This window comes from Pocillopora verrucosa, chromosome 8 (genome assembly GCF_036669915.1).
Source record: "Pocillopora verrucosa isolate sample1 chromosome 8, ASM3666991v2, whole genome shotgun sequence".
Classification (NCBI taxonomy): domain Eukaryota; kingdom Metazoa; phylum Cnidaria; class Anthozoa; order Scleractinia; family Pocilloporidae; genus Pocillopora; species Pocillopora verrucosa.
The window spans coordinates 21406827-21420190 of record NC_089319.1 but is presented as its reverse complement, the minus strand read 5'-3'; the positions used below and the strand labels follow the sequence as shown (position 1 = coordinate 21420190).

The 13364-nt window shown below is 36.6% G+C and overlaps 1 protein-coding gene across 1 annotated transcript; it reads right to left on the bottom strand.

Moving 5' to 3' along the window:
* Positions 1 to 69: 69 nt before the first annotated feature.
* On the bottom strand, positions 70 to 13107 carry LOC131779413 (eukaryotic translation initiation factor 3 subunit L-like). The gene is made up of 22 exons (XM_059095960.2): positions 12997 to 13107; positions 12769 to 12835; positions 11968 to 12050; positions 10443 to 10477; positions 10242 to 10321; positions 9351 to 9412; positions 9030 to 9093; positions 8829 to 8902; positions 8375 to 8455; positions 7629 to 7697; positions 6815 to 6991; positions 4766 to 4849; positions 4120 to 4206; positions 3670 to 3732; positions 3221 to 3291; positions 2969 to 3068; positions 2366 to 2439; positions 1831 to 1888; positions 1643 to 1681; positions 1435 to 1527; positions 873 to 953; positions 70 to 270 (listed from the first exon to the last, which is right to left on the bottom strand). Exons 1-22 carry the CDS (start codon positions 13027 to 13029, stop codon positions 241 to 243), a joined length of 1605 nt encoding a protein of 534 aa, XP_058951943.2. The 5' UTR covers positions 13030 to 13107; the 3' UTR covers positions 70 to 240.
* Positions 13108 to 13364: the final 257 nt, after the last annotated feature.

Sequence of the window (13364 nt, the reverse complement as noted above, 5' to 3'; positions counted from 1 at the left end):
TTTGCTATTGAGGATAGTTTTGTGGGTATTTCATCCACATACATGATTCACTACAGCCTGACATAGTAATTTTCCTTTTATGACCTTTTAATGACGTGTTGCATATACACTGTTTTCCATCAAATGACTGCTGAATATTGTAATATGTTGGCAAAGGTACTTCTCGTTTATGCATGTTATTACTGATTATTACGGTATTTAAGTTATTACGGTATCTTTCCTCAGGTGATTGTTTAAGTGTTACTGGACTGCTTGGATGTTCTTAGTGACCTAAAAGAGGAAGAACGAGTATCACGTCAAAAGTTGCTTTGCAGCAGCATCTCAAACATCATCACCTTTTCGTGAAGCAACAGATCGCGATCGTTATGTAAAGAAACACTACGACACGAGAAGCGAACCTTCCGGGATCCGACTGGGGGGACAAAGTGGGAGGGGGCCGCGAGGGTTCTGGCATGAGACCACACCCCTCAAAGATCTTTCACACGCTTGCCAGCTTGAAATTCGCGGGCTTAGCTGCAAGTGCCGCAGCGCGATAAATGAGACCTTGCAGCCTCGCTTTATAGGTGAATACCGTTTTTCTTTTATGGCATCTTGGCCATCGTCACTTCAACTGTTCGTTCTCGGCTCTATCTCATAACTTCTTAAGACTTTCCACTTATCACGTTATTTTACGAGACAGTTCTGTAGAAAGTAGTTGTTGCCTTCTTTTCTTAGTTCTGGGTGTTCTGTGACCAATGTCATTTTGGCCACAAAACATGCATATTGGCTTGTAACCACAAGGGTGGATAAGGGGGGAGGGGAGGGGGAGCAGGTAACTCATAGCAGGAGTTTATTAACATACTTGTAGGGAATGAGGGACCAGTAAGTCTCACCTCCTCAAACTTGTGAATCTGTCGAATAAAGAAATCTCCATACCGCCGTTCAACTTTCGTATCTGCGATGTGTATCATATCCTGAAAGAAGGAGGAAAGTATTTATTAAAGAAAAACGACCGTTTTTGCGAGGAGGAAAACTAATTTGTTACAGAGAACATATTTGAGATGATCTTATAAGTTGTAAATTGAGTACAGTTTTAAAAAAAAACAAACAAACAAATTCATCATCCATTACTTTATGCAATTAGAGCCATCTTCAATCGCATATACCACTTTGGTTTTGCCTATTGTAATGATTGGTCTAAAGAAAAACCTTGTGCACCCGTCTCAACCAATCAGATTTCAAAGCAAACCCAGTCACGACTTGACTCCCCACGTTTTCCTGCGCTTTAAGTGATTGGCTTGTTTTGACTTTGAGTTCTCATTGGCTCCGTGGAATATTACCCAGTGATCTGATGGGTCGTCGGGGTTACTTTACATTTATTCTACGTCAAATAGTCGAACACATATCTAACGTTCTGGGGTTGGTTACTGTCACGATAGGAATTATTTTTTTCACCTGGTCAATGTAAAAGTCCACTTCAGAGGAAGACTGGAGCTCTCCCTCAAGAGCATCTGTTCCTTTCGTCCACACAAGATTCCTCTGTTTATGCTGTGAAGGGGAAGCGTCAAGGGTTACCAAGACAAGTAAAGGATAGTTTTTCGCCAAATGTTGTGAACTGCACTATACCATACTAACCCTGTGAAAAATTTGTTTAGAGGCTTACCTTGAAGCAGAGCAGTTGGGTCCTGAACTGACTCTCATCCTACACAAGGAACACACACAATAACTTAAGTGTCAAGATTGAAACCCATTCCGTGGAGGGAACGAAGCTTTTGTTTTCCCTTCTCTTGGACCAAAAACAACAGAAGAAAAAGTGTTTTATTCACTGCGGAAGAGGTTCTTTTAACTCACCATGTCTAAAAATGCAGCAAGCTTTGCGATGGGCATTGTGGTGTACAACTTCAAATAGCTGAAAAAAACAAAAGGCAAACAAACTTCCCATGATGGAAATGGAGGTTTACTTGCGCCTCTGATAAAACTTATCAATCACAGTTGCAGAATGGAGCATTCAATTCTATAGAATAGGGGAACTGAAACGAACTGCACTGGTTTTGCTTTCATTCGCACGACGATTGGTCTAAACATCTCACACCACTCACCTAGCCAATCAGATACAAAACTAAAGCAATTGCAACTTTGTTAAGCACGTTTTTCCCACATTTGACGTTGGTTACTGTAGCGCCTGGTTTTCATTGGCTACTGGTGATCTTTACCTAGTCCTGACTTACTATGATTCTTTTGAATTTGGTTTTACGACGCTAAATCAAAAAGCAGTCTAAAGAATATTACAATGTTATTTGGGCAACGTAAGTTTGATTGTTGAAAGCAAGTCAAGTGATGGCCACGCTGATTCTAAACTGACAAAAACTTCTGTTTTAGACCTTACCTTCTAATCACTGGTATCAGAGACTGCTGTGACACTTCATTCATGAAAACTTTCAGCTGAAGATTAAACGGTTCCTGGAAAAGACAAAAAAAATGGTGCAATTGAAACAACTGTAAAATCGAAAAAAAAAATCGTTAGGATTTAACCCTTTACACCCTAACATTAGTATGCATATTCTCCATACTGTTCTCTGTACATTTACTAAGCTGCTGATAAGGAGAATTTGTCCTACAATTAAGACTTTCTTTAGTTGGTGATCATTTCCTTTATTCTCATGACCTTACAGAGTGATTCAGTGGTAATATTGTAAGGAGAAGTTAGATGCTGGTCGCTCTTAGAGGTTAGAGGGTTACACAATTGTGATGAAGAATTCAAGAGCTCACATTTCAAAGTCTCATGCGATCCAGTTTATCTTCAAACGAATTAAAAATTCATTGAAGTAGATCACGCGTCTCTGTAAATTGACTGAAAGTGTGGAGAAATCACAACTGCTAACCAGAGCAAATAAAACTATCTCAACTATTCAGTAAAAACTCTACAATCAAGTAGAGTTGAAGCAAAGTTGTGCAGCACCATTTGAAGATTGCCCTTAAATGTCCTTACCCTGTTAAAATTAGCTGGAGGGGCGTCAAAGTTCGGAGGGACTGGGGAGATAAACTTAGGACAAGCATACGAGAACGACTCCTCAAATGTCTGCAAGTCTCTGTGTCAAGAAAATTTAAGAAATAATTGAAGAAATTAATTAGTACATACAGTTAATGCTTGTGTGCACTCAAACTCTTGGGAAGGTCACCTTGTTCCAGTGCACAAATGAAGAATTTTCAAAACAAACAAACAAAAACACACTCAACATACCCACGCTGAAGTCGTTGCAACCTATCTGCATTTTTCTCCCTCAGTTGTGAGTGAACATTTTCATCAATTCGCTGCAACAAAAGCAAATCTTTGTAAAATCTCAAGGTTTTTTTTAGTTTGACGAGAAAAGCCAACATTAACCACAACTAAGGTTGAAAAAGGGACTGATCATAAATTTATCAAGGGGGGGGGGGTTTACGGAGGATATTGTTTGTGTCACGATAAATTTTATCTAATCCCCCTATGAGGCTCTGTGATCTTATGATCCCCTTTCATTGGCAGTTAGTTGGCTCATAATTTTTTTCAAGCCCCCCACCTCCCCCTCATGATCTGTTGGGAGTGATTCCCCTCCTTTCCCCCTGAAAAAAATGTGATCATCCCAAAATCCTCTGACCCCACTCCCCCAGGAAATAGATGATGACTTATCCATAAGAATGAGAACTACATACCTGTGGACATAATGTCAGACAGATGGCCAGCAGTACATACATCTGATCATTCTTCTTCATTATCTATAGGTTTGAAACGTTGGCAAGGTCATGCTCATTAGTATAAATACCACAAACTCTATCATCTATCTATCATGGAACAGATAGCTGCTTGCTGTATATTCCATGATAGATGGTGTCAAAAGTGGGCAGCCTAAAAACCAAAACAAACTTGTTGTGAAGTTTTGAATGACCAGTAGATTTATTCTAAAACAATAGGATTACTTGCTCTTGATTTCTCTGTGTGATATTTGATGAGGGCAAAAAAAATCTTGACCTCAATGTTTAATTAGTAAACATCAATGCACTTTCTTATCTGATGTCTGACAGAAAGAGATCAGTGTCTGTGGAAACCTTCTTTGAAAATAATAGACTCTATTTAAGCTGATGACCCTTTGTGGGACTTCTCACCTGTTCATACTGATAGGATTTAGTTTGGAACATATTTTTGGTCCTCTGAATGTAAAGCAGAATATTGGAGAAACTGCGAATAGCATCCTAGAATAGAAACAGATCATGTTCTATAATTCTGGTTACATAGAGATATCCTACCCTACTTCAGGAGGGAGGATTCCTGGATGTTGTTCTTTCTTTATTTTTTTTTCTTCAAGCCAAATTCATAACTTGACAACTTCAAATGAGGATAAAATATGCAATCGGATGTTTTGGATAAAATATGCAATCTGATGTTTTGGATAAAATATGCAATCTGATGATCCAAAACAAGGGGGAAAAGAGATTCTACCACCTACACTTGAGGGAGGATAAGGGTTCATTCATCTTCTGGTAACAATCATAAAGGCCATGGTTGAGAAAATTAGAATTCCTGTTACACTGTATAGTGCAAATCCTGACTTCCAAGCCCAAATTTAAATGGTCACCAGCAAATGGTCCATCAGCAATGAAATGTATGCAGCGAAAGAACTATCTTAGATTGGGCTGGACCCCAAAATATTTTGCTTTAGTATGCCTTGAACACAAGCCCAACATTTTCCGGTCAGACTTTTTTCTATAACTATATATTCATTCCTGCCTCATGCCACTAGACCTTCCTTACCTGGTACCTCTTCATCATGAGGTAGGCAAACCCAACATAGTAGTAGGTAGTGATCTGGCAAGCTGGAACTCTTGAGTATAGACTCTGTTGGAAGCCAACATAAATGTCACTGATGTACAGTGAATTGGTATAGCAAGCATCTCAAAAATAAATTGTTCATCACACAGTGAGTGATTTGAAATGAAAGAGATTTACATTGAAATTCTCCTCACAATATCAAGACATTATTGTTTTTTTAGAGGGCACGGTAACGAATCTTGCAATCTGATTGGTTCTTAACCCGGTCAGTATTTTCCTATCTCTGCCCACGGGCCACGGTAACGCTTTCGTGAGTCGCCGAGTACATCCCAACTTTCGTTGTCATTTTTCATAAATATACCTCGTTTTCCGGCTGGGCAGTATTTTAAAGCAAACACGTCGGTCACTACCTCAAGCCGATAAATAACTTATGAATCCTCTCTTTTCTCTCTATCAAATCTTTTTGGTTGACAGAAAAATATTGTTTTCAGAATGAATTTGTGTAAGCAATAGTGTCATTACGTTGGTTGACAAGCGGCCTAAAAACCGTCTGCAATTAATTTTAATCGTTCACAAAAAGTACCCAGAAAGTTGAAACGTGAGGTATTTGGTTACAGTTAAACTGAACGATGGAACTTTCATTCATTTAATATCTGAATTTTCTCGAGCAATTTGTTCATAGTAAAAAAAAAGCGAGCGAAGTTTTAATTTAAGTTCTACAACAAATATACGCTCCCGGTGAGTCTTTCCAATTCCGTTCAATTTGAACATTTGTACCTTAAATTGCACAACAGAAATTGAAGGATGTTTTTTGAGAAAAGGCCGCATTACATTCCCTTGTGTCTCGTTGGAGTGTGCCGTTCAAATTTAGTTTTTGTGAAGGAAAGACCAGAGTTAAACATGCCATTACAGCAAACAAACGAGCAAACTCTCACAACTTCAAAATAAAAAATTTGAACTTACTCACAATTACTTTCCTCGCCGTTTACTTAATGAACAGAGGTAAATCTTCGTACATGAATGAATGGTCGATGAGAGTGAATAATGCTTTCCGTTAGATCATTGACTGATTTTGAAGAAAATATTGTCGTGACAGTCCTTGCCAAACTACTTCTGTTGGTTTTCAAATGTTCCTACGCTTTTTTTTTCTTGCGCGCTCTCTAATTGACAGGTGTCAGATTGTGACAGATACTTGTAAAAATAATGTTTCAAAGTTTGTTTGGAAGCCTTTTAAATTACCTTTATCGTTACGGAAATGAAAATGTTTCGCTGAGGCATCTCTCTTAAATTTGCATCACCTCTATTTTAACTACCATTTACTCACTCAAAAATTGTTCAGTTTATGGAAGATCTTGCCGTATTTACGGCCATAAATCATTCGGGTTCTTTCGGAAAGAATTTCGTCAAGTTTAAAAACAATAAATATGTTATTTACCGGCTAAGGGTCGGTCCGTATGGTGAAAAACTGTGACCTCGGTCTTGAAAATGCTGCCCTCGGCCTATGGCCTCGGGCAGTATTTTCAAGACCTCGGTCACAGTTTTTCACCATACGGACCTCCCAGCCGGCAAATAACATATATTTATCCAAAAAACTGATTATGAGAACTGGAAAATATATCAGCTAGTGAATGCTACCTATTCCCAGTACTATATGTAGGTTACATAGAAATGCAGCCCCAAAAAATCTTGTGCAAGGTAAGAAAAAAAAACAAAAAAAAAGAAAAGTGAAAACGAAAAAAAGCTCCTTGCATTTCAGTGTCAAGTAATGAAGGATTGGTTTTCTTGTGCTTAACACCCTGTGATTGGTATGCAAAACTTGCTACAACTCCACAAAAACAATGCAAGACTGAAACTGACTGCAATTAAGTTACTATTATTTTCCTCAACTTTTTGTCAGTTATGGTGTTTATTTTGAGTTTTCACTTTCTCCTTCATAATGTTAACCTTTGTTATAACTAACCATTGTGATTATTATCTAAGCACTCTTAGACACCAGTATTTCTAACTATGTTATTTAACTCTTCAGTTTACCTTCTTGTTTAGCTCGACATTCTCTAAAACTTTGATGGCCTGAAAATAATCACCAAGCAGTGAATGCAGTCTCAGCAAACCTATCAGACTGAAGTAACCCAGCATCTTGTAGAGTGGATGAATTCCAAACTCACCAGCCACTGAGTCTGGGTCACCCCCTTGGTTATACCTCTCAAGCTGTGAAAAAAAAAAAAACAGTCAGATCAACATAAATTAAATCTTCAATCTTGTGTTGATAAATTTGTCATGAATTTAAATAGGAGGTAGGGTGACCTAATGGTCAGTGCACTGGACTCTGGGTCCAGAGGTCTGGCTTCAACACCTGGCCAGGTCAATGTGTTATGTTCTTGGGCAAAACACTTTATTCTCTCCACCCAGGAGTAGAAATACTAGGGAAGCCTGATAAATTGGTTGGAGGTGGAGTGGGGGGTGACCTTGTGATGAACTAGCATCCTATCCAGTGGTGAGTAGTGATACTCCTTGCAACTTCATGTTAAGGACACTGGGATAAGCTCTGGCTGGGAGGGCCATTTGGCTCAAGTTCCGAGTTAGATATAAACAACAAAAACTAACACTTAGGTCCAAGTCAGTCATTTTGTAGGATACATACCACTAAGAAGAAAGAACCTCCATACAAGTAAGGAAACTAACCCCTAAGCTGTGGAGTTTGCGCTTCAATAAAAATATCTTGATGTGTATTGTTGTAATCAACATTTACGGGAATCAGTTTGCAAGATTTTTTGACATCAAATAACTGAGAAGTTACAGTGAAGATGCCCCAGAAATTTATTAAAAATATTTTGTAGCTACCAACCTGGTGATTAATCTTGGATTTCTCCACCAAAGAATACAGCACATTGAGCACACTGTGAACATTCCAAATCTGAAAGATAAGATCCTCTTAAAGATCAGGATAAATTAAATGATTGAATGGCAATCTGGTATAACTATAGTACTTTTCATCATCATTGTACTATCTTCTCTCTAGTGGAGAAGATCATTTTCAATCTTCAAAGCCCCTCCTATATTGATTAATCAGGTAATCACAACTATGAAAAATTCTCAAACATGATTGGTTATCACCAGCCCGTTTTGAGCACTAACAGGACACTGTATGATCGTGCTTGTAAGCTGGACAGTGTACACATTATGCCTGTGAAATTGGACAGAATGCATCATGTGCATGCACTCTTGTCATGAATTTTGCTGACTAAAATGTTGCTTATTTCATGGAAATGTATAACCCATTAGTCACTAAAATTCTGTGACAGTCATAGTTTTGATTAAATGGACTCTTCTTGGTCCTATTACCATTACAAGTAACCTCTTCAACACAATACATTTGCCCTAATTTAAGCTTCAGACTCAGCAAAAAGTACTTGTGGATCATAATTTCTACGCCCTTATTTCTCTGGATTTCCACCCTTCCCAAAACAAGCACACCAACTTCCAGTTTGATCAAAAGACAGTCTGGGATGAAACAACATCTTATCAAAGTGCCTCTATTGAATCCTACAGTACTTACATGTATTTCTCTATACATTCTTTTACTTTGCATACCTTTGTATTTGCTCTTAGAGTTCCCACTTCATCTTCTCCCTTTTTCAACAACTTTGATCGGTACTGGCTAAATGCTTGGAACTGAAAATTTTTTACATACAATAATCAAATCAAATTCCTTAGGATTTAGTGTACTCAAATTAACCAATGATTAATTATACATTCATTAAGTAAAGTCAAGTATACTGAATGTTTCAAAAGCAACCAATTCATGTAAACATCTGCCACAACATTAACAACATTAAGCACTGTTCATTTAACTTCCAGAGGTGATGAACAGGTAACTTCTTCTCTTCCTTTGATTACATTATGAAGCAAAAAGGTAATAAGAAAACAGACTTTCATGTGCTTGGACCATAAATTGTGAGCAGGAAAGAAATGGTCCCTAAGTTATAGTATGGACCTCACACTTGGTCAGTAAGAGGAATTTCCACTCTGGAGGAAAGCTTCTAACCTGGTAAATAAACTCATCAATAATATCCCACAACCACTGATTGGGCAAGCTGAGAGGTACTGGTTCATCTGTGTCTGAAAGATATTGTATATTTGATGAGTGTTTGTATTTTTGTGTTCAAAAATAAGTTGGAATATTCTTTTACTCAAAATTGGAAATTTAGACCGTACAAAAAACAAAATTCTAAAATTCTAAACTTACTCAAAATGTAGTTGAAAAGATCACAGTAGTTGAAATAAGAATCGAAGCGATTTTCCAGTGTTGGCTGAATATATACAAAGAATAAAAATACAGTTTAGAAAAATATTTTACAATGGTTTTAACTCTTAACATTATTACATAGCTAACTAATGTTTGATTGTGAGGAGCAAACAGGTAATGAAAATACTCAAACGTACCAGGTAGAAGTTTTTATCCTGACCTAACACTAAATTCTCACAAGTAATTTATGAGGAAATGTGTTCCAGCTAGAAAGGAGAAATAATAATCAGATCTTGGGAGTTACTGGGTTAAAAGCCTCACCTTGAGCTTGTTGTAGATGTGTCTGTAGTACAGCTCTTTGTAAAGGATCAAAAACACTTGATCTACAAGAAAGAAAACATCATTATTTTATTTTTAAACCACTTCGAATTAAGTGGTAGATAGTCAAGGAAGGGAAGGTGCTGGTAATGGGTCACTGGATATGTCGAGAAATACATGCAGTAATGAAAGATGTGAAAATTCGTCAAAATTGTCAAATCCACCAAGCTGATTTCGCTTAGACAAATTTGACTAAAATTCACCAAAATCATCACATCTATGAACATTCAGATGGTTTAATGAAATTTTTTCAAATCTGCCATTTTTGTGCATGTATTTCTGGACATAAATGTGGGTCACATCCATATACAGCAAGCAAATTCACTAGCTTACTTGGGGAGACAACCAAGGCAACACTGCCATAGATCAATACCCTGCTTCAAAAAGGTAACTGTCCGATTTCCTTCAAGAATTAACTCACTTAGTCCTTCAAACAATTCGAATGAGAGTAGAGTGGTACAACAGTTAGCAGCAACCTAACACATGTACTAGAGATGATTCATGGTTCTGTCAGTTTGTTAGTTAGTTGCTCATAGAACTATGCAGTCATTTAAATATCAGGACAGGCAGAAAGACATACAGCAGTTCAGTAAATAAAAATGCATGTCCTTATTCTTTAACCCTTTACCCCTAAGAGTGACTAACATCTAATTTCTCCTTACAATATCACCCCTGAATCACATATTAATGGCATGAGAATAAAGGAAATGATCACCAACTAAAGAAACTTCTGATTGTTAGACAAATTCTCCTTGTCAGCACCTTAGTAAATGAACAGAGAACAGTTTGGAGAATATGAATACTGGTGTTAGGGTGTAAAGAGTTAAAACACACCTCCATCCACAAGGCTTGCAACATATTCAGGTTCAGGCCAAGGAGATTTTTCAAAATATCTCTCAGTCAATTTGTTGAAACTGGATCAAAAAAGGAAAAAGATATGTTTAGAAAACTCAAAGACTTCTTATCACAAAAAGTAGAGTCTGGAGTACAACACTAATTCACTTGAAGATATATTCGACATTGCAATGAACTTACTTTGTTTCATAGATGAACTGAATGTCATAGAGATTCTGGAAGATATGATTATATAATAATTTTAACACTTTTGAACCCAAGAGTGACCACAAAAGAGATTTCTTCTTCAGATATCAAACCATTTTAAGTAACAAGGTGATAAAGAGAAAGAAAAATATGAACAAGAGAATATGGCACTACAATTACCAACTTGCCCTGGTTGATCCTTTTGACCACCAAAAAAAGGTGGTGGGATTTTTTTGCTGTGGTGAACCCCTATTCTCCCAAGATCTTAATAGTAATTCTCCTTACTGTGGGCTACGGTAAAAACCCACAGATAGGAACATAGACTTTTTCAAGTTAGTCACCATGGGTTCTTATACAAATGGTATTTCCTGTGAAATTAACCCACTGAGGTTCATAATCCCACTCTTAATTTTTATTGAAAAAAAAAACAACAAAAAAAAAACCAAAAAAAAACCTGCACTGTATGCCAGCCTCATAGTGCCTTGCTTTACATGGTTAACTTGTATGTACACATTTGGATATGTTGTGCAGCTATGGATGTATTAATAGTACAGTATTGTGGTCTTACAACACTTCTGGTGTTCTGGCCATTTTTTATTATCTTTTTGTATTGCATGGGATGTAGTGTATCAAATTCAAACAAATTCTACATTCTAAAATTAAGAAACTGTATTAAGAATCTAGCCTAGGATGGTGCTTATAAGTGGGATACTTAACTGGGAAATTTTAGCCTAACAGGTTCTTAAAATTGAAGGTTCTTATACACAGGTTTTTAATGTATGTAGTTATTATGATGTTACTTTGTAAAATTTGGTATTGGATCAACCAAATAATCCCCTAACTGATGTTTTTCTTCATTCCCATCAACTGTTTGCTTGATACTGTACATGAATTGATATTGTAATTAACAATTACTCACTGAAGGTGAGGTGAATATTGTTGCAAAATCCTCAAGATGAAGACAAGTGGACTATTCAACAATTTTCACTGAACCAGAAGCGAAGAATTGTTTTAGTATAATTGCTCAGGTGCTTTCGAATTCTGTTGTAAATTCTTTTTTATTTGTTGATAACAATCTGTTACAATTGTTTTGATTACTTGTATCAAGATAAGCAACCAGTTTCCACTAGAATTTAGCAGGTTTATTTAATTCAATCAGCAAAAATGTCATTTTTTCCTTTTGAAAAGTGTGACACCAAGTTTACTAGCATCTTTAGTGTTTTGTTGGATTATATTTTGTTCTATCACAGTTATCACTACCTGATGATCAAATTTGAAATACTATAATCACCTTGCACAAGATGATTATAGCAAGATATTATACAATCCTTGACCAATCAGAGAGCATGCATCTCTAAAATCACTGTAGCAATAATACTAAGGAGAAATTATTGATCACTAAAGGAAGTTTAAGAGTTGAGTGGCCTCAGTAAAGTGGAACTGTAATTTGTATGGTTTCATTACCAAACATTCAGTTAACCATACCAGGATAAAATCATATAAAGAAATACATGCTAACCTGGTCAGTGACATGCTGATGGAAGAAGTGAATAAATCTTCGTATTTCCTCTGGTATATGAGAATAGGACTGAGGATCTATACCTGACTCATAAAAAAGAGAAATATAGTAAAGATTTTTGATACAATTTTAGGTGTGGTTTTAGCTCATATTTTTTTCTTGTTTCTAATGAATACAAAATATGGTAATGAAAATAAAATTAAAGAAATCTGAATAAAGATGGAACAAAAATATTTATCGTCATTCAGATTGTGTTTATGGAACAATGGCTATTTTTAAGAGTGTCTAAGGTATATTAGTGAGAGGCTAAGCAGTTTGGTGGCTCATCAGTCAACTTTTTCCCTTTTCTTTCTTTGGGGAAAAAATTCAAACTAACATGCAAGCCATCAAACACCCTTCACAAATACACCTTGAAAATTGGCCTTGTATTCTGAAGCTAAGACAGGCTTTAACATGCTAGCTTCACCAAAATGAAACCATAGCTAATCAAATTTTAACCATCATAAAGTACTAGTAAGATTTCCGCACAGCCCCATCCTACATTACGCATTCAGTTCTTGGTTAGAGAAAACAATGACAAAAAAATACATTGCCATTGGGAAAACAGATTTGTTTTACAATAGCATGGGGCTGTGTGGAAATCTAGCCCTTTTCTCAAGCCAGTCAAAACATATTACAAAAAAAGATCGATAAAACAAATAATTTTCTGCTAAACAATTTTAAAAACACTTTTAAACACACTTGTGACGTAAAAAAGTGTTCCAATTCTATGCTATATGCAATGCTATCTAGGTCTCTTACCTCCTTTATCATGTATAGGAGGCTCATACTCTCCTCCTCCATAAAATTCTCCATCTGGTGCGCCACCCTAGAATAAACAGATGAACAATAAATCGACTTTTGGGACAATCAACATCTGGTGATAAAGTGATCTGTCGTTTCTTGGTGCTATTTGTTAGAACTATAAAACAAAACGAATCCGAAGTTACATACCTGAATAACTTGTCATAAGAAACAAAAAATCCTTACCTCTCCCTCATATAATCCTTCAGATTCATACATCGTTGATTCAGTCGTTAAAATTTACCGAAAAGAGGAATTTCTCCTAAAAATTCTCGCCTCGTGTCCTTATTAACTGACTTAGCAGCCTGGCCAGAAAGATCATCTATGGGTTGTGTAAGGGACACGAAGTGTAATATTATTTACACCGACAAACTATAATATTGTCGAAGTATACCGGTATGCCAAACAGAATTAACAGAAAAAAAATTGTTACTTGAAGTCTGAAAACGAAAGAGGTTTTGTACAAAATGATCTTTTTATTAGCCATATTTCTATCGCTCTCATAATGTGACCACCAGAAGGGCCGACCCTAGCGAGGGAAATTAGCGCTAAAG

What these genes read in the sequence shown, in the direction of transcription:
- LOC131779413 (XM_059095960.2), bottom strand. Translation starts at nt 13,029, where the DNA reads ATGTATGAATCTGAAGGATTATATGAGGGAGAG. An exon ending in TGCAAGCCTTGTGGATGGAG is followed by an intron (nt 9,413 to 10,241) that starts GTGTGTTTTAAC and finishes TCTTTCTTGTAG; the next exon opens with ATCAAGTGTTTTTGATCCTT. An exon ending in CTCTAAGAGCAAATACAAAG is followed by an intron (nt 7,698 to 8,374) that starts GTATGCAAAGTA and finishes CTTATCTTTCAG; the next exon opens with ATTTGGAATGTTCACAGTGT.